Consider the following 21,773-nt stretch of genomic DNA (forward strand, 5'->3'; position numbering starts at 1 on the left):
AACCCAACCAACCTCTTGGGATGTTTACAGCAGAGGCTTTGCTGTACAGATTACCCTCAGCTCATAACTACACAGTGCTGGGCAAGTTACTGAAAATTGGAAATCAGTTACTAGTTACTTATTTTAAAAGTAATTGGATTACTTGACCAGTTACTGTATATCAAAAGTAATTTACTAGGGGTATGTCTGCTTTTCAAATATAAATATGAACAGTACTGAACAGTCAATCAATTTATTTAACTCTGCCCGGCTTATCGGCTGCACTGCAGTTCGTGTTAAGTCTAGCTTTGGTTGTTTGCATGGAGTGGCGCCTTCAGCCTTCATAGGGATGGGGTCTGTCAAAGCTCATTGATTGATTTGATCGGTGTATCATTGCGCCACCCTGAGACATCAGATCAGAAGCAGCTAAAGTAAGCCTATCTTGACCAAAAGAGAGTAATGTAAAGTAACTAACTCATTTAAATTTCAGTAATTGTAATTGCGTTACCTGATTTAAAAAAAAAATACTTAATTACATGCTTGTTACCGCTAAAAGTAGTGGAATTACAGTAGTGCGTTACTTTGTAATGCGTTACTCCCAACACTGTAACTACAGATGCCCTCCTCTACAGCTTCACAGCTGTACATAGAGTAAATGTGTGTACATATGTATCTATTTCAGCGTTCACAGTGTAATATAGTTAGCTGTATTATTATACCTCTCATCGGGAACTCACACATAGAGAAGACATTACAGTGCAACCTGTGAATATTATCACCAAATTGATCTTTGGTCTTACGGTTGCTCTCCTGATAGTCTTTTGGTGTTCCCGTGGCAGCAGAGGACCACAAAGGCGGCCTGAATCCCCAAACGCCTCCTATGAATGGAGGTCTGGACAGACTCCTGCAGGAGAAAACAAGAGTTCTCAGCTCAAGCAGATATGCAATTCTCAACATACAGTAAATAAGTGTACTTGGAAAGTAAGAGTTCAACAACAACAGGTAGGCACAATGGCTCATTGGCTGAAATCTGATGTTCAGATTGACATGTTTTAATAATGAGTCATTTAACACTGGCAGTGTTGACTTTACTATTATATTAGTAAACTATGACTTGTTTGAATAAATTGCACTACCTGTCAAAAGTTTGGGGTCGCTTAAAATGTTCCATTCCACTCCATTATGGACATAATTCCAGCTAAGATCAGTTGCATTGTTTTTTTTTAATCAGGGCAGCAGTTACCAGATCACCAGATTTTTTTCCACAGCAGTCGAGAAAACCCTTTTGCAATTATGTAAGCACATAATGTAATCTGAAAACTGCTGCCCTGATTAAAAAAAACAATGCAACTAATCTCAGCTGGTATTCTGCGGTAACAAAAACAAAATAAGTATGTGACTGATTAGCCTATATGTCTGTTTTTCTTCACTAGAGTGCCTCGTTGGCATAATTGCGCCTTAGTTTTTCTTTCCCAAACAACTTGTGCATGCGTATGCAACAAAAGGGCTGTATGGCATCAAAATGCTGCCAGTGTAATTGAGAATCAAAATCCAAAATTTGAGAACCAAACAGCAGAAAACAATCGCATTCAACAAAGAAAAGACCTGCGATTCTGTCTTTTCAATTCGTTTAACAACCTCCGCTTTCAATTATTCTTTCTCGGTTACGCTTTCGCCCCTCTCGCTTTCAATTCTTGAAAGATTCTCGCTTCTCGTTTTTTGTTAAGCTTGGCACAGTTTTGACAGACGTAGGGGCATGCGGGCGGATGCAGCAGCTGATTGGCCACTGAGCTTTTTACCTAAGAACCGCCGAACCAGCGCCAGGGTTGCCAATTGAGAAGAAAGCGAGAGGGGCGAAAGCGTAACCAAGAAAGCTTAATTGAAAGCGGAGGTTGTTAAACGAATTGAAAAGACAGAAGTCTTTTCTTTGTTGAATGCGATTGTTTTTCTGCTGTTTGGTTCTCAAATTTTGGATTTTGATTCTCAATTACACTGGCAGCATTTTGTCACCATAGGGCTGCTTCTGGCATTGTACAAATAAGCAAAACTGGCACTCTGTCTCTGAATACAGATTAGTAAGAGCTACGCCTGTCTTACTGACGCATTTAACAGCAATTTAATTACAACTGTTAGGCGAAAATAAATCAACAAATGCCCATTAGGTGTGTCAAAAATTGTTTGGCATGCGCTCTGCGGGCAGCCTTTTCCCTAAGAGAAGTTTTTCACCCCTGCTGACAAGCAGTAGTTAGCCTACCAACCACACCCAAATATAAACAAATGGAATACATACAAAGTAAACATTCAAACATAGAGCTGCTGCCACATACATGAATGGAAGCACATGTTAGTACACCCACATTATTACATGTTCAAAAATGATATTCTTTGCATGTCTGAAATAGACTTTATTGAAATGTCATGATTGTGTCATGCCAAGGTTATTTACCCCCTCAGAAAAGCTGGCTGGGTTACTTCAAAAAGACTAACCCAGAGATGACCGGAGCACTCAGATTACTTAACAACTTTTTATTGTGGTGCACAAAAGACTGTGGACCAACAAGGCTTGAGCGCAAGTGACACCCTTTCTACAAGTTATTTACCCCCAGTTTGACTGTCCCCAGTGTGTCCCCTGCTTTCGCTGTCTGTCTGAGAGTGTTTGTGTGTGTGCACGAGTATCTGTGTGTCTCCTACTCCCTCTGTGATGTCAAAATGTGCCTCTTTGATGGGTTTGTAATGGGGGGGGGGGGGGGTCCAGGTGGGAATAATTGGGGGTTTATATGGGTCAATGTTTAATAAGGGGTGGTGTCGTGTTACCTAAAGTTAGTCTGAGTTGAAGAGAAGTAATTGTCAGTGAGCTGTGTTGTGATATAGGGAGAGAAAAAGAGTGTATTTCATTATTTACTAATTTAGTTAAAATGGGTTTATTTGTTTTCAGGACACCCACTGTCCATTATTTAGGTTGTATGTATTATAGGGTAATACCACCTACGTGGTCTGTTTCAGTGATATGTATTACTCTTAGGAACCCTATCAAACATACTGCTTACCCAGGCTATGTCTTGGGACACTCTTCCTGAACCAAATTATGTAATAGAGGCAGAGATCCATGTCAGTACTTACCAGTAGGTACCCCCTAAACTGGTTGTATATTATGGCAGTGAGTAAGTTCATCAGAAAATATGTTCCTGGTGGAAGAAAAACATGAATCACACATAATTAAAATGTTGAAGATAGAATCCCCTGTACTGCGCTCACTAGTACTTTCTTTAAACAGTACAGTTAAAAATCCATTATAAAGTATTATTGTCAAACTTGACAAGTATCTGCCCAGTGAATGGACATGATTTGTAATGTTTTGTATGTAGCGAAACGGTTTCGGTTTTCTGGTAGTTTTTTTGCTTGAAATTATGGGTTGTATAAGTATGAGTCATGTTGTAGCTGTTTAGCCCATGCATGGTCTAAAAGTCTTTAAATATGGATTTTTCCAGAAGTCAATTCGAGAAATCAATGAGAAACTTACTCCCGCAAAACTAAGCTCTCTCTCTCTCTCTTACTTTACTCATCACAATTCATAGTATTGAGAGTTCATACTAACCAAATACACTGAAGAGAATGAAGAATATGGAGTATCCTCTGTTTAGAGAGTAGGCTGGAATCATAACTGTTGGAGCAAAATAATAATAAAAAAGCTCAGTACAGAACAGAGAACTGAAGACAGTGAGGCATTCTTGGAAGAGAAGTGGGTAAAGTGACTGTACCATCTGGATTGTTTGCAGTAGTGAGCAGCACAAGTAACGAAGAGAGAGACTGTGGCAGATCTCTGAAGTAGGTTTCCCATTCTCCATTGTGCTTTGGATTCTGTATAGTGATTATATAGATACGGTTGAACACACTTACAGTATACTTTAACTGATTTGTGATTTGTGAATATCTTTATGCATTTGACATGTACTCTGTTCCAATCTGCATACTTCTGTCACAGGGAGTTCACACTGTCTACGTCCGTTAACGGATCTCATTGACTTTGCATGGGGCGGACTCGAAAGGAATTGTGGGTCCGTCCGTTCCTTCAGCTCCGCTGCCTCCGTCAAAAAAGTTGAGAAATGTTCAACTTTTCAGGCAGCGACGGATCCGTCAGCCAATCAGATAGCGTACATGCAAATATACATACGGCAGACAGGCATTCCGAGATCCGTTGACGGACGTAGACAGTGTGAACGCGGTGTTAGTACATCTCGATGCAGTGCACTATGTACACCACGGCCATTCAGTGACCTTAGGAGGGGCAGGTGCTCAAATTTAAAAAGGGGTACATGGAATACGATTTTTAAACAGTATGTGCCAGCATTATTTACAATTCTTTATGCTAGACTATAGTGACCCATATTCAAGCAAAATTCAACATGGGAAAATCATTAAACCCAACCAAGTGGAATCTATCTATTGCTTGTGTGCGTGTGAGAGAGACAGAGAGGAGGAGGAGAGAGAGACCCAGAGATAGGCTTCTATTGCACCGACCTACAGCCAGCCAGAAGTGGGCCAAAAACACATTTAGCCATGAAAAAATATAGGCCTAACTAACATGTTTTGAAAATGATGATTTTGTTGTTTCAAAAAGAATGAGAGCTTAGTTGAAATTCAAAGTTTCTTGAAAAAGCCAAAGCTGTAAATTTAGCCTAGAACCAAATAAGAGAGACTATGCTGTGGGATTAGATGAGATAAATGTTATAAACAGTTTCATTTTCACAGTCAGCTGAATGGTTAGGCTAACATATGTTCCCCAATAAAGTGAAGTTCATCCTGTGAGTAAAAGTTCACGCCGATGGTATTTAAACATTTTAACTTTTAATATCTTTTAACATAATTTATTATTTAATTAATCATTATGAACTATTCATGGCTAATTGTACTGATTGTACACTTTAATTGTTAAAAAGTGTAAAGGTCAAGGTCAAAAAGGTCAACTAAGCCGTGCATACAGTATTTTTTGTTCTTAACAATCTTCTGTAATAAACTTCTGTAATAAACTACATTGTTGGTGCTTTGTTTTATGTGTAGAGACCCAGAACAAGCTACTGACAAGGATTGGCGCTGTTTTGAACAATATTAGTGCTTTAAAAATTTGATTTTGAAAGCGTTTTTCTCCCGGCCCCATGCTAATCCACTTTTTGCGATTTTGGGCTGAAGCTTTTACCGGTTTGAGCTCTGTATGCATGATCAACGAATCATACTGTATCCACAGCTCATTTGATGTATTTTCATTCAGAAAAACACATTTGTCAATTTTCAACTAGGTCAAATTTAAAAGGGTAGGACTTCTCAAAAGGGTTTATTTGCCATTGTGTGCAAGATAATATACTCTATTTATCCTGATGTCCCCATTGTTTTTAATAGCTACTTTACTCATCCCGATGGAAATTTGGGCATTATAACCCACGGTTCTGGGTTAGACTACGAAGTAACTTCACACTTCATTTACAAAATCATGATCAAAACTTTGTGCTTCAGCTAGAGTAATTACATAAAAGCTTCACAGTTCACGTACATTAATCTGGAATACACTACACTTAAGGTCAAGTAAATTGAAAATACAAAATCAGACAATATAACCCATACCTTGCTGCTATACAGAATTGCCCATACCCACTTACCAGTAGCAAACAAATCATCAATTTAAAGTTTTGATGGTCTGTATTTGAACTACTCTTCACACTAGCCTACTAGTGGTTATTCAAGAGTGAAACCCAAGGCAACAGATCGGATCAAAATAGATATAATCGACTCATTTAATATATTTAGTAATATTATGGAACTATAATAATCAAGGGAAGTTGCAAACGCAGTGATATCACGAACTACTTACTGCTTGTTGTCTATGGGGACTATTTTCAGATATCACTGTGCCCATGGTACGTTTGCAACTTCCCTTGATTATTACGCCAGATGAGAGTGTAGTTCCATGTCAAATCAGTCTAGAAAAACGGCAGGTTTCATTTTCAGTTGGTCTTATTGCACTTTCTAACTTGAGAGGAGACACGTTTTAAATGGGAAAATGACCAGAAATCTTGGTCACTTTTAAACATGAAGTGCATGCAGGCGAAAAGCTAATGGTCTAATCCGATTCAATGATCTATGCTAGACTGAAGCTAAAAGTTGTATCACCAGACTCACGGATGAACGGGAACAAGGTAAATATCGATTGTTTTGCTCGAGGGGAGGTGGGAAATGAGCTTATTTCCAAAAATGGCGGAATATCCCTTTAAGGGCCCGACCTCTGCGGTCCGGGTGGAATGTACAGATCAGAATAACCACTCGATCTTGAGAGGCCAATACTGCCTGCCTTGGCAAAAAAATGACTAACCCTGTCTCTGAACTGTTGCTAATTACTGTGGGTGCCTAAATATCTTGTAATAAACACATACATTACCTCTGTTTTGGCGAAGAGCAACATACCAAACATTGTAAAAAGGCACAGGTGAAGAGCCAGTAGCAGGATCACACTATATATACATAAAATGTTAGAAAAAGATGGATTATTGCCAATTAAATCTACAATCTACAAATTACAATGTATGTGATATAACAGCACTCAAAACCATTGCAGTCACTTTCAAAGTACCCTCTTGTCCATTTAGATGTTTGATGTCATTACCTTGCCATTTCTGGAATTGTTCTTTTGAGGCACTTCAAAGTTTTTTTCATCAAGGAGGAATTTTGCAGAAGGAAGAACGGACGGAGAACTCTCCGGATCCGCAAGGTCTACAGTTGAGAACAGGAGATTTCAGTGTTACTTGAGCACAAGGAATTTCATTATTTCTAAATGCTTTTCATGAGTACATGATAATTAACTTTGAACTTTGTTACACTATTACAAAAATAACTCATATCAAAGTTACCTTCTCAAAAAAGAAACATTGTTAGCATGGCCCCAAATTATCTGTGTTCAATAACTGGTCTGAAGCATTTCAGAATAACATGTAAACATTTTACAGGTTTATTGGGGTGATAGAGGCTTGGGGGATAGAGGAGTCATTCAGCTAGAAAAAGACCCTGAACCCCAAATTGCACCAGATTGGTGCCGTTGTGTGGCAGCCTTTGTGTGTATGAATGAGTAAGCTGAGAGGCATAGACCTGTACTCCACTCTGGAGAACAGTGCTATACAAATGAAGTCAATTTAGCATTTTTAGAATCATAAAACTGGATCAATCCTTACCTCTTCACACAGCATGCTTAGTGACAAAGTCCAGTCAATGATTGAGGCTGCAATGGCTAAGGAGTAGCCAATAAGCCACTTGGTCTTCCGAAGCTCATCCCAACCGATAAGGTAACTCTGGAAAATTTAGACCTTGATCATTATACAAAGCAAAATTGTTTCAAACCATATTTCTGTACTGGCAACGACGATCAAAACATTGTTTGGAGGCAGGCAGTGCAGGGTAAGAAACATATTGTTAACTTTGTCTCTCGTTTTGTATTTGTATTTTGTATTACAAATAATGCAGTCATTGTCTGTACACTGTATAGCCCTTTAATTTTTTTCTTTTTCTTGTTTTGTTCCCTTACAGTTCAGTTATAGGCGTATAGTATAAAATAGTACAGTACAGTAGCCTAGTATTTTTTGTGTCCAAACTAGGCCTACTGCATTTCCTGCATAAGAACTGTAAATATTTCCTCCAAAACTGTTTTGATACTCAGAAATCTGCAGTTTGACAGTTTGTAAGGGTCTGGTTGTGCTAGTAGCCTACTGGCTGAGGCTGACTGTTCTTCACCTGTGTGTCTGCTACTTGCCAAAGATATACTGTAGCTACTGAACTGACTCTCCTGATTCCCTACAACATTTTTTCAACGTAGACTATTTTAAACAATAACATATAGGCCTAATTTATGATATGCATCTATTGCCATCCAGCACAGCCTACATTAGGCTACTGACCAAAATGTTGTGAACATTTACTTCTTTAAATGTGTGGGAGGAGTGAAATCACTGATTAGTTTTGACGGGTTCTCGCATGTTTCTGCTGAAAACCTGCTAGTTTCATCCCGAGCTGCACATGATCATGAACGCATTTAAAGATTTTTTTTTTTTTTTTAAATGTAGCCAGTCGCCCACATTAAAAAAAACGGGAAATGCAACTTTTGCGAAGTACCTTGGGAAAGTCTTGCAAGCAAGCCGCAAACTAATTAGGGGATTCACTTCCTTGTGAGACAGGCCTAGGCCAGCAACAGCGCTGGAGAGATGTGTGTAAACATCAAACCATGGAACGAACACAGGTTTACCCAACTGCTGTTCCCACTGTTCATTCTCGCAAAGGTTCACCCGTTTTTACATTTTTGATGTTGAAAATGTCTGAGTCCAAGTTTTTTGGCCACAATCTATTCATTAAAATGTTACCCTATTCATCTGTCTTTATGGACTTACCTGAACTATAATGCTTTAAAAAATTGTCTAGATAGGTTATCATATTTATTATCATCTAACATATATTACTATCTAATACATTTCAAACATTATCTCTATTAACATTATATTCTGGTACCATAGATACTAAATATTTGGAATTACCTTCACAGCAAAATCCAACCCAAAGATGCAGAGGCACAACATCTCTATGCTCTCAGTCAGGCCACAGGCTGGCTCCCAAGGTGGGGGCCGATATCGTGGATCAGATGTGTAGGACCAGGAAGAGGGCCTCTCAAAGAAGGCCAGGCCAAGGATGACTGCTATGGTGGTACCTAGACCCCTTCACAGCATTAGCACAGACAAATGGCAGGTTTGAAAAAATAGCAACAGAAGAAGTAACATAATGATAAAGACTATTTGGTTGAAAGATTCAACTATTTCAACTATTGTATACAGATTAAAACTACTGTTTTAATCTGTATACATGACATCACAATTTTTTGCATTTCATGCACTGGTAATTTCTTGGAAATGCATTTCTAGTTACAGTGCATGAACAACTCTTCTACCGCACTCTAAGCAGGTTGCATCACTGACAATAGACTAAAGTAGCTCTAGCGTGTCGGAACACTGAGTACTTCAAGTAGTGAGCGGCTCATTATTATGCCTTCTGGCATTGACTGATAACATGCTAGTCTGATTCGAGTGCTTGCAAAAAGGATGACTGCGAAACCACAACAAATATCTGATTGTGAATGTGTAATATAGGCCTACTTCTATGGCAACATGTTCACTATGCACACAGCTTCAGTCACCTTGGTTATAAAAATACAAGCTGCTATGCTAGACTGTAGAGCAAGGGTGTCACAATCTCGGTTTAAGCCCAATATTGATCAAATTGACATGACAATCTCGGACTTCGAAAACAAAGGCATGATCAAAGATGTAGTCACACCCCCAATATAATATATCCAGCATGCATGCCTGAAGGGAAAAACACACACACACACAAGTGAAGTTTTGAAGTGTCAAAATGAACATTATCTCTAACTTGAGGCTGCAGCCAGTTTAAAAGAAAATATCAACTGAACTCAAATCCCCTGCTTTTCTTAAACCATTGATGTGGAAATATTTTTAGGTTTTCATTTACGTCAATTAATAAACTTACTCAACGTACCAATTGAAGTTCTAAGAGTCCTTAAAATGAACAGTTGGCTAACCTCTAACCTTGTGTCTCTTCAGAGTGTGCTATAACAATCAAATCAATATCATTCTGTGTTATTCAATTACACTATGATTCACTATGTAGGCTATTTCATGGTAGGAACGGTTTTAAAATAAAAAAAGGTGGTTTAAAAATAAAAGCCCATTAAACAGAACTGGAAAAAGGCAATCCATTAGTAATATAATTTACAACAAATCGAGAATCGTGACACCCCTGTTCCCAACAGAAATGTTGAGCTCTCTTTCTACAGACTGCTGTCAGTGCATTCCATATTGCATCTGAGTTATGTTTCACCTATAGTTTGCATCTTTTGAATTAATCACTTACCACTGGCAGAGTCTTGAATAGTACCATCTGTATAAACGCAGTGAACGAGAATCCACACGATGGTTGATTGAGCGATACTATAGCACAGAAACAGAGGGCAAATAACACGATAAAGAATAACAACTTAAATGAAGTCACAGTATCACTAATACCCGATCAAATATGTTTTACCTGTATAGCATCTTCAAGGAATATGACGGCTTGTTGTATGTAGATATCATTTCCATCAGCATCATCTTGGGTATGACGGATGGGATAAAGGGTTAAATGTTAATGATTGACATCCAGAGAATAGGTCTACATTTACACTGATTTTCAGGCTTGCTGGTTCATAAGCTGTGGAAAATATAAACACTATATGTTAACATCACTTGGAATGAACTAGTTAGGTAAACCTAGTCATAATTTGCTCGGCTTGAAACCCTGTTCAGATGTAAGATCAACAAGACCCCAAATGTTAAACCAACATTTCAAAATAACAAACATTTCTCAGTGGTATCTACCAGTTGGTTGCGAAGCAGAAAAGGTGCAGACCTCCTTATGGCCAATTTCACACCCAGCACACCATGATGCAAAGTTCTATTTTACATCCAAGACAGTGATGATTATTCCACCAATGCACAAATGAACACTGCGCTCACAGTCTCAGTGATTCATTTTAACACCACTGACAAAACCAAACCTGGTCTAAAGTGAAAGGTGCATGTTATAAATGGCATAAATGGCAGGGCACCTGAATATATTAAAGATCTTCTAGTCCCATATAATCCACCTAGACCCTTACGATCACAAAATATCGGACTTCTTGTAACTCCAAGAATTTCAAAAACTACAGTAGGAGGCAGAGCTTTTTGTTACCGCGCACCTCTCCTCTGGAATAATCTTCCTCCCTCAATCCGTTTAGCAGACACCCTCCCTATTTTTAAGTCTAGACTTAAAACATATCTCTTTAGTGCTTCCTATAGTTAGGTATCGGTGCAGTGTGGAACTGCAACCACTTCAGGGTTTCTTTGGAAAGGACCACCTCTGCTGTGGACTCATGTGACTGGTGCTCCAGTCATGTCTCCCATGGTGGCTACCGACCACACCTGTGCTGGTGCTGACTACCCTCCACCATGCCTTAGTTATGCTGCTATAGCATAGCACTGTCATGGACTTCTCATGTGTCATGCCGTACAACTCTCTCCCCTCTCCCTCTGTCTGTCTCAACTCTCCCTCCTCCCTCTCTCTCTGTCCTGTCATTCAACTCCCTCTCCCCCTCTGCCTTTCCCCTCTATAGTATAATAATTTATATCCCCATTTATATACTTATTAATACCAACCATCATGACTTATAGTAATACTAACACACCTTATTTCTCCTCCCTTTCCCCTATACCTCACTTGTGAGGTGAACCATTACCAGTCATCAGCCATCTTTGTGCCTGGCCCTCATCACACCTGAAGTCCCATCCCCCTGAGTGCCATTGCCATCATCATCCCTATGATTTCCCTACCATTACCTGCTGTGGTTCCCTGCCAGGATCCCCGGCCCATGCATCCCAGCGACCCATTACCCTCCAAAATTACTAATGGATTACTGATGGACTATTTATTCCCTATACTGGACTGCTTGAACCTTCTGATACTTCAAATGACTTTACTCTACTTAACTGACCCTAGGCAGATGGGTTGGGCCCTTGAGTCGTGGATCTGTCTGAGGTTTCTTCCTATATGTATCTCCAATTCTAGGGAGTTTTTCCTTGCCCCTGTTGCTCATGGGCTCTCTTTGGAGGTTTAACACTCTGTAAAGCACCATGAGACATGTGTAATGTTTTGGCGCTCTATAAATAAAATTGAAATTGAAATTGAAATTGTTATCTTAAGGGCACACTAGGGTTGTAACGATACACCAACTCATGATTCAGTTTGTATCATGATTTTTGACCCACGGTTCAATACACAAGGCGCCACGACATTTTCTGAACTGAAATTAACATTTCAATAGCCTACCTTGGTTCGTAAAGGTAGGAGCAGGCTTCACTCAAGACTTATAACTTTTTTAGAGTGCTGACCAAAGTATAGACTATCATTGAAAACAAGAGATAGGCCGCACTATGCATAAGAAATCACCATTTATTCACACAGACGCGTTTCGGCGCTCTGCCTTCCTCAGTGTGTGCTGAGGAACACTGAGGAAGGCAGAGCGCCGAAACGCGTCTGTGTGAATAAATGGTGATTGCTTATGCATAGTGCGGCCTCTCTCTTGTTTTCAATAATAGCCTACCTTAGAACATCAGTATTGGAACGCCTATGTTAACCCTATGTGTTAAATTTCCCATGTTAAATGCCAGTTATTTCATGGATCCAGGACACTATGCACCCTGATAAAGTCCCCTTGGCCATTGGAATTGAAATAACCCCACATCATCACATACTGTTACGCCTGCCGTAGTTTACTGTCCAGGGGCACCTTCACCATACCAAGAGATTGGCATGGTTTTGTTTCAGTTAGCCTATTAGCTGGTTTCATTCTCATTGAGCTCAATGCAAATCAATACTTATGACCCCTGTGTTTTAAGGAAAACATTTATTTATTGATCACCTTGAAGGCCCTGATGGTGCGCCACTGCATTTAATCAAAATTATTGTTTATTCTTGACTTTAAACATGACACATGAAATAGGCCCCTTGAGTGTGCTTGATATTAATATTATGCAAGTTGTGAAAAAAAAAAAAAGAAAAAAAGTAGAATGTCTATATCTACCCAAGTTGTACAAAAAATATTTTGCCATAAAAATCCAGCGGGAATGCATTTTTAATGTCCGAGATTTCAAGTCCACATGAATGCACATGAAAGAGGAAACAAGTACACTTTAGGTCCACAGTTTTGTGGTCATACACCAAACTCTCCACATTCAACAAACCAAAGGTAAACATGGTTTTCCATGTCTGCTCATTCTGGCTAATACATTTGCCTTTGTGACCTAAAATATAAAACACCTTTGTACCTTCTCACAAGGTGGTAGGGTGCTCTAAAAATGAGATCCAAAAAGATTGTTCAGACTATTGAGGTCTGCTGTTTAGACCCTGAAGGAATTTATTTTCTGTTCATTGCTTTTTGTGAGAGTGTTTCTACTTATCTCAATAAGGAAAATAAATTTGTACAAATGTGTCTTCTGAAGGCCTAAACAGAGCCCAGCCAAAAACTCCAATAAAGTTTTGATCAACTTTGAGGGACAACTATGACCATGGAGGATCATCCAGACCATGTGATGATTTAACTACATTCTATTCCTATTTAACTTCAACGTTATCTATTTGTCCCCCAATGGGGCCATTCATTTGCAGGAGTGAGGAGCATAAGACAACATACAAACACAAAACAACATAAATAATTCACAGATCACAGATGTTGACGGTCAAAGGCAAAAAATAATCTATAAAATGTGTAAAATAAAATGAACTAAATTAAGTGCTGTGCTGTTCCTAGATGAAGATGGCCAAAGTGTTATAAGATACCCTCTCCTCTTAGAGTTGAGGAGGGAGACAGCAGCTAAAATATTGTTTATATCTGTTGGTTTTGATTGGTGGAAGTCTGAAAAGGGAACCAGAAGGAGTTCAAAGTTAGTGGATGAGAGCTATCAGACAGGATAGATTTGGCTTTAATGTGCAACCTTTTGTTGCACATATCCTGCAAGGTTTCCTGTTCCATGCCAATTATTTTACTGCAGATGTTGAGCACTCTGGATAATAGATTTTTGTTTTTGATATTAAGGGATTGAAACCAACAGATAAAAGAAAAAGTAAGCACTCAACAAAGGACCGGTAAAACATGTTCAACAGGGTCCTGTCAACCTGAAATTTTGCCAGTTTCCCCAAGACAGAAGAGACGCTGCTGGCTCTTCTTAACACTGAAAGAGTGTTAGACTCAATGGTCAGTTTTTTGTTGAAAATGGTGCCAAAGATAAGAATCCACTGATAAAAATATTTTGACCATATATTACAGTGTTAACAGGAGAAGGTTGTGAATGTCTAAAATCAGCCATATACTTAGTCTTAGAGGCATTGCTAAAACCTACCACTTCATAAAATATTCAACAACTGGACCATGCAGATTTCATTCAGCAGGCTCACTATCACTGTCATCAGCAAACTTCAAAATGTGGCGGTTCTCATACAGTATATGCTTCTGCAATCAATAGTGCACATAATGCACAGTAGAGGAGAGAGAACACATCCTTGCGGAGAGCCAGTGAACGATACGGACATGACAGACAGTATCCCATTTACTCTCACCTTTTGAGTCCAGCACGTAAGGAAGTATCCAGCCAACAATATTATTATCCACAGAGAACTGGGCCGGGTTTCCCAAAATTGTTAAGAAGCTCTTAAGTGCTAAGAACTTCTTAGGAGCGTTGTAAGAATGTTCTAAGAACGCTCCTAAGAAGTTCTTAGGACTTAAGAGCTTCTTAACGATTTTGGGAAACCCGGCCCTGGTCAATGAGTTTATGTAAGCAGATGAGGCTGGATAGTATTAAAAGCTGATGCGAATCGACAAATAGTAGTCTGGCATGAGTGCTAGAGACCTCAAGGTTGCAATAGATAAAATTAAGTAGGGCTAAAGTGGCATCTTGTACACCTCTTTTTGATCTGTAAGCAAACTGCAAGGGACCTAAGTGTTCTGTCCTGGTTTACGTTTTTCAAATAATTTCATTACTAATGAGGTCAGTGCTATGGGCCTGAAATCATTCAAGGTCTTCGGACAAGTGGTTTTAGCAACTGCAAATGTTACCTGGGCCGGCACTTGTTTTAATTTTGCAACGTTTGAAGGAGTTTGTAACAGTGTGGGCATTAAAAGGACACATCGAGTCACTGAAGGCTGACAACGTTTCTTTCAAGGTGGCTCTTTCTTTACTAAAATCATGCAACTAAAATCTACAATAAAAAAATATTTAGCTAATTTGCCAGGACTTGATCTGAGGAAAAGCCCTCTAAAGCCACTTTTTTCCTTATTTCATTGGTTTGCTCCATCATTATATGAATGATTTGAGCCTCCTACACGGTTTCGTTCTTGTGATATGGGCGCCACAACTGGCTGTATCTTGGAAAGTATTGATCTTACATAAAAGTAATTCTACAGTGTCTCCTGGGTATCGTACACCTGTTTTTTTTTTTAGTCTGCTGAATGGACGTGGAATGACCTTCTTGGTATTTTCCTGAGCTCTTCACTTGACATTCAGGTGCAAATCAGTGAGATATCATGGCCGATACACCTTTAACTTTGGTCCACCTGAAAACCCATTGGCACACTACATGAATATTTCTAGAGGTGGGCCCAGTATGGCTACAGCTCGACTACAGGAAACCTATCTGCGTGGGCAACAGCAAGCATGGCAAATCTGAGCAACACATTGAGCAATGTCTTGCCACTTGAATTGGCCTGAGGCTATATTCACTAATTTTGGTAACTCGAAGTTATCATCTGCAAATTCCATTATCATCTGAAGGTTTATAGCCTAATGTAGGCCAAGAAGCCACCTGTCGAAGCCAGTAACCCACAAGTCTGCAAACAGGTAAAACTTCACACAGGCAAGTTACATTACCAAAACACACACCTAACCATATCAGTGCTCTCCAGTCTGATCTAGTCTCTGCCATGTAGGCCTACAAGATTTACGAAACGATAGAAGACCATAAAGGCAAGACAGTCACTTACTGTTTAATGACTCATTGTGTCCATCTTCAAAATGCGAGCCATAATCTACTACAGGGTCCTGATTAATGCTTTCCGTCAAAAGAGGCTCAGTTTCCATGTGATCCGCGATTACTAACTGCTTGTTTGTTGAGTACGATTGCTTCCTGGGATAGATAAGGTCTGTTCTTCGTTTTCAGGCCAAGAAAGACAATACTTAAAAAGAAGACCACAATTGTCTGTCGGACTGCGGAAGTCCAGTATGCTATGGCGATTGAAATGGGAATGTAAGCAGCCTAGCTTCTACCTGTAAGTAAGCGCGAAGTCTGTCTGACAACTTGTGATCATATGGCCGATCTTCCGCTCACTGCATGAAGTTATTTGAGGAACCGCGAGTGTAATACTGACAGCTCCTCCCATGTGTTATTTTCTGTTAGCCTGTAAACACCTTCATAAAACGCGCTGTTTTCTGCCACCGTAACCGCCGGCTCAGAGGCGGAATTTGCTATTCGGGCGATTTAGTTTTCAACTCGCTTGGCCTGTAGACTAATTGTTAGGCTACTAAAATTAGTCAGGTAGCCTATGACACTGAAAATGTGACTGACCGAGATTCAGTAGTTCGAAGTAGTCTAAGTTAAGGTGATCAGTTCTGGGACAAAATACAGGGACATTTTCTCTTCAGACGCGTAAATAGGCCTATCACCAAATATGTAATGTTTGTATCTTTGTAAACATAAAACAGGGACTGTTCCAGAGGTGTCACTACACCGAGAGTTGCACGGGGCACAAGCCCGCCCCCCCTAGGGTGATCCGAGGGCATGCTCCCATAAGGTGCCTCTCATCGCTCCTCGGGCCTCGATCCTCACTGATCTACATAAAGAATGATGGGGCGGCAACAATGGGATAGATAGTCTATCCCTACTTCTATCTTTCTTTATAGATCAGTGAGGATCAAGGCCCGAGGAGCGAGGGAGGCGAAACGCTGAATGAGAGGCACCCAGTGTCGTAGGCCTATATTTTAATGTTTAAAATGCATCAATCAGGTGCACTTTGCAAAGAAGGTTACACTCTTTTTAGTCTTTTCTATAGATGTACGCTGTAGTCAAAACTGTATTGCACTTTAACATTTTAACCATACACACAGAAGTGGATTTAACTGTGTCCTCCAACTAGGCCTACTGTGTGTGTGTGTGTGTGTGTGTATGTGTGTGTGTGTGTGTGTGCGTGTGTGTGCGTGTGTGTAAAAAATAATTCCAAAATAGTTATGATGGTCCCCCTGAATCTCTTTGTCAGTGTATTGACCAAACCAACAACTGGAAGTATCGAAAAAGTTTTTGGAAAAGGAAAAAAAGTAGCCTAATATTTGGTAAAAAGGAGGAAATGGGCTACTTCAATGGCTGTTTTTATATCAATGGAATTATTTTGCACTGCCTTCTCTGTTGGCAAGTTCCAAAAAAAAAAAAAAAAAAAAATGTGCAATTCTAAGGGAAAATGTACATTTTAAATACCCGTCTATGTGTAGACATCACCAAGGCTAACATAAATTAGCCATTCAGAAGTATAGATGTATAGCTCTTGCGACTTGAGGCGTATTTTCTTCGCAACCTGCACGTAAAAACATTGTATGTACAACAGGCCGCACTTATGTTAAACTGCAGACTGCCTGCCATGGGCTGAAGCCACCCACTTGCATTTATACAAGTATAGTTACATCGGGTTTGTTTGTTTGTCTGTCTGTTTGTTTGCAAGACAACTCAAAAAGTTATGGATGGGAAGATCTGAAATGACCCAAGGAAGAAACTATTAAATATTGGGATTGATCCATATCACCGCCTGGATGCAGGAGGCGGTTATGTGTTCGCTGGGCGGAGGTTTTTGCTCTCCGAGTGTTTTTCTAGTTGTTGCTGATATGACCATATCCCAGTAGGGAGTAGAGAGGAGTCAGTTTGGAAAATGAGTCTCTATGGTTTGGGATTACACTAATGTGCTGGACATTGCACATCATTATAGTAGACTGTAGAGTGCCATTTGAAAAAGGGCAAAAGAGTATCATCAGGCCACATTTTTTTCTCATGTAAAACCAGTTGACTGGTTAACTGTAATACATGCAACTGTCATCCCAGTAGTGAGTTCACACTTTGGGGGTTAGCTCAAAGCAAGTATGAGGGTGTATTTGCATCAGCAGTCTTCTTGAAGGTTTTGCTCTGTCTGACTAGGTGTTAACAGCCGTTATTCTCCCTCCTATCAGCGTCAACGACAAGGCAATTCACTGAGCTGTTTCACACGTCCGTGTAACTTGTGCCTGCCAAAATTGTGAGTGGCATGGAGGGGTGGTGATCTGTCTAAATATTGAAAGACTTTTGGGAAACTATTACATTTGTTTTGACTCAATAATCCCTCACTTAACTTTAGGGTAAATGTTATACTACATTATAATAGATTTTCATGTCAGCTATGTGCTATGGCACTCATTAGGGTAAATAGCTTTCTCAATTTCCATTTCGTTTCACTTATAGAGCGCCAAAACATTGTCTCATGGCACTTTACAGAGTGTTAAACATTCAGAGAGAGCCCATGAGTAACAGGGGTGAGGAAAAACTCCCTAGAATTGGAGATACATATAGGAAGAAACCTCGGACAGATCCATGACTCAAGGGCCCAACCCATCTGACAAGGGTCAGTTACAGTACAATAAGGTCATTTTTATTATCAGAAAGTTAAATTAGCCCATGTAGGGAATAAATTGGATTAGTCATTTCTCTACATGTATGTTCATCTCCGTTATTTATGTTCCTATGGCACTCAAATATTATCTCACTTTACCACTCACATCACTGGCACTTTCTGGCATAAAGCCAAATATTGTTTGCTTCACCCCAGAATAATGCTATAATAGCCAAGTGTTGCATTTTCATGTCTAATTACTGAAGAAGATAGACTACCTGCACGGCCAGAGCTGTCAGTGTTTTTTAAATGCTAAAATCAATCCTCTTCCTCCAGAGATGTATATGAAATTGAATGTGTTGCTAATAAAATACTAGCTCACTGAGGATTCACATAGGATGTCATTTTGACTATCTATGGCCAGAAGAGGCTAAACAAACTAATTGAGGGATGGTTCATACAAGCCTGTCACAGTTCTAATAGAACACTAAAGCAGGAGACCAAAAAATCACAATTCAAAAGTAGGATTTATGTTCACAGCACTGGTTCAGGAGGTAACTCGGACAAGCATTCACAGCAACTTAGGTTACACAGGTCTTCGATTCTGAATGGAGTAGGCCCAGACCCTCTGTACTAATGCGATGCAAAAAGTTTGTTTTACTTTTCTGAGTTTCCCAAACATTTTTCAAACTTTTTTTTCAACTGTCTCCATCTTTCAAAGGTATACAGTATATACAAATCCTATACAAATCCTTGTCTTATTTCGGACTTTGTCACAACGTATTTCGGATTCATAACAAGGTATTTTAGGTTTGTAACGTTTATCTGACGCATTTGTAGCTGCAGCTGTGGTAACTAGAGCAGAGCTGGCAACCCAGATGCCGAAACACTACTGACTTTGTGTTTAGTAGATAGGTGGAGGGTGGCGCTTCAGGCCAAAACACAACGGCTGTGTCTGAAACATAAGTACACACGCTGGGCAGTGTGCATTTTCCGGAAGTTACGTCAGAATAGACTGTCTGAAAGTCAAGCGCTCTTACTAGATGGGTACTTCGTTTGGCGTGATTTCCAAGCGTGCATCCATGCATCTGTTTTGGCCTCAGATATCCCATAATCCATTGCGCAGCGCAGGTCAAGCTCCACACGTCATGCAAATCGTCAACATCCCTCCCGGAGTCAGGGTACGCCAACTAGTTAGTGCTGTCCAAATGTAGGTAGGGACCAGGGTGGGAATTATACCAAGGCCATGAGGCCATGGCCGCCGTTGCCCTACACTTTGGCCTTGATGCCCTGTGAAAAAAAACCCATCATAAGGCCACAGTGGCCTTTATGCCCCTGACTTAGGGTTGCCAACCATTCAGTATAATACGGAATCGTCCCGTATTTGACACGTAAAAGTCTTGTTCCGTATTGAACTGATACGGAACGCTCTTTGCTCTTTGAGTGAAATTAGGTCCGGTGCTTCACCTGATAATTTGCTGCGCAATTGATCACGCAATGCCATGATTGGGCCTCAACTTAAAGAAGTTTGAGGCTGTGTTAGTGTTTCTCAAAGCCTACAGCGGCTCGCAGGTCTATGTATTTGTGTCGAGATAACCCTGAAATGTAAAACCATTGAATTTTACTCAGTGGCCTTTGTGCCCTATCATGTGGCCTTGGTGCCCCTAAAAAAAAAAAGAAGGTGAAGGCCAAATGGCCTTGCCCCTAAAATGACGAAATTCCCACACTGGTAGGGACGCATACTGAGGAGCAAGCTAACTGAGACGCTACTGGAAAGAAGGTACTATCCAGCGTGCGCGCTTGACTTCTGGACACAGCCAACATGTCAACATCAACATCAGTTGAGGGCGGCAACTTCACTTTTAAATGACAATATCCTGGCCGGACTATACTGTTGTTAGTGATATAAGTATTTGAAATGAGCATGATTTCTTAATTTCTAGCATTAGCAATGCATTATCATAGAACGTTTCTCTGTCATTATGCTGAGATGCTGAGGAAAAGAACATTAGCGCTTGCCATTGGAAGCTCCATAGCAGCCTATGTGCTGGATCCTGCCTAGCTGGCAACCTCAAGGGGGCGGGGGAGGGAATCTACCACTCTGCAGTTTTGGCCAAAATCTTACTTATGGTTCCCTCATGCACAAATGCACAAACATATGCTATGAATGACCTAATAAGTAGACTTGATATTATATAGAGGGCTGTCTCTTAGAAACAATGCAAATAGGAGTCGATTGGTACTGATGGAATTAGGTTTTAATGACTTGTTGGTGAAAGCAACGAGTTAACAAACCTAAAATTAGGCCTCAAATGATCTAGTCTTCATTATCAATAAATTCCAGAAAAAGTTCAGATAAAATGGGTACATAAATGGCACTATTTATATTAGGTAAAACATTTACAACAAGTATGGTATAAACACATGTTAATACGAGCCACAAACACCTGAAGTCAGAAGGAGGAAACAGTGACCCCTTGTGACAGCAGATGGGTCGGACAGTGCGTGTACAACTCTTCATTGAGGCAGAGGGAGGATCATGATCTTCAAAGGATCCCTAAATCCATATCTCAGCAGCACAGTGTGGTGAAATACCTATTAATGAGAGCATGTGATCTGGAACAGAGCTGTTCCCTGGGAGCCTAATCGTCACAAGGTCACATCCTCATGCTGCTGCCCATCGTGCTCTTCCAGCGGTAGCATTTCAGTCACAATGAGGTTGAGCAGTCCCCCTCTGCGTGACCGGAGTTGAGTTTGACTGCACCACTGGAACAACTTAGCCCCGTCACATTCACACCTCCCTCTCCTCTCTGATCCACTCCATTCCCTCGCTCCACACATTGCTCTATTTCACCTCCTCCCTCCTCTTCCTCATTCTCACCTCCTCCCTCCTCTTCCTCCTTTTCACCTCCTGCCTCCTCTTCCTCCTTTTCACCTCCTCCTTCCTCTTCTTCTTTTTCACCTATTCCCTCCTCTTCCTCCTTTTCAGCCTCTTCCTTCTTTTCAGCCCCTCCCTCCTCTTTCTCCTTTTCAGCTTTTGTCGCCTCCTCTTCCTCCTTTTCACCTCCTGCCTCCTCTTCCTCCTTTTCAGCCCCTCCCTCCTCTTTCTCCTTTTCAACTTTTGTCGCTTCTTTCTCCTTTTCAGCCCCTGCCTCCTCTTCCTCATTTTTACCTCCTGCCTCCTCTTTCTCTTTTTCAGCTCTTGTCGCCTCTTCCTTTTGAGCCCCTGCCTCCTCTTCCTCCTTTTGAGCCCCTACCTCCTCTTCCTCCTTTTCAGCCTCTCCCTCCTCTTCCTGCTTTTCAGCCCCTGCCTCCTCTTCCTCCTTTTCAGCCTCTCCCTCCTCTTCCTGCTTTTCAGCCCCTGCCTCCTCTTCCTCCTTTTCACCTCCTGCCTCCTCTTTCTCTTCTTCAGCTCTTGGCGCCTCTTCCTTTTGAGCCCCTGCCTCCTCTTCCTCCTTTTCAGCCTCTCCCTCCTCTTCCTCCTTTTCAGCCCCTACCTCCT

The 21,773-nt window shown here is 40.6% G+C and overlaps 1 protein-coding gene across 2 annotated transcripts in view; it reads right to left on the reverse strand.

Moving 5' to 3' along the window:
• LOC134095838 (two pore channel protein 2-like) overlaps window positions 1–16,118 on the reverse strand; it is a 29,805-nt gene extending 13,687 nt beyond the window's left edge. The window contains exons 1-12 of one of the 2 annotated variants that reach the window (XM_062549546.1): window positions 15,915–16,118; window positions 15,632–15,774; window positions 10,105–10,169; window positions 9,934–10,010; window positions 8,544–8,721; window positions 7,194–7,310; window positions 6,632–6,738; window positions 6,407–6,479; window positions 3,738–3,837; window positions 3,575–3,640; window positions 3,100–3,164; window positions 780–883 (exon numbers count right to left, since the gene is read on the reverse strand). In XM_062549546.1, the coding sequence (XP_062405530.1) occupies window positions 780–883; window positions 3,100–3,164; window positions 3,575–3,640; window positions 3,738–3,837; window positions 6,407–6,479; window positions 6,632–6,738; window positions 7,194–7,310; window positions 8,544–8,721; window positions 9,934–10,010; window positions 10,105–10,169; window positions 15,632–15,774; window positions 15,915–16,027 (1,208 nt within the window). In that variant the 5' untranslated portion in view covers window positions 16,028–16,118. Of the gene's footprint in view, window positions 1–779; window positions 884–3,099; window positions 3,165–3,574; window positions 3,641–3,737; window positions 3,838–6,406; window positions 6,480–6,631; window positions 6,739–7,193; window positions 7,311–8,543; window positions 8,722–9,933; window positions 10,011–10,104; window positions 10,170–15,631 lie in introns of both variants that reach the window. The other variant, XM_062549547.1, reaches the window with a different exon arrangement.
• Window positions 16,119–21,773: the final 5,655 nt, after the last annotated feature.

This window comes from Sardina pilchardus, chromosome 11 (genome assembly GCF_963854185.1).
Source record: "Sardina pilchardus chromosome 11, fSarPil1.1, whole genome shotgun sequence".
Lineage (NCBI taxonomy): Eukaryota > Metazoa > Chordata > Actinopteri > Clupeiformes > Clupeidae > Sardina > Sardina pilchardus.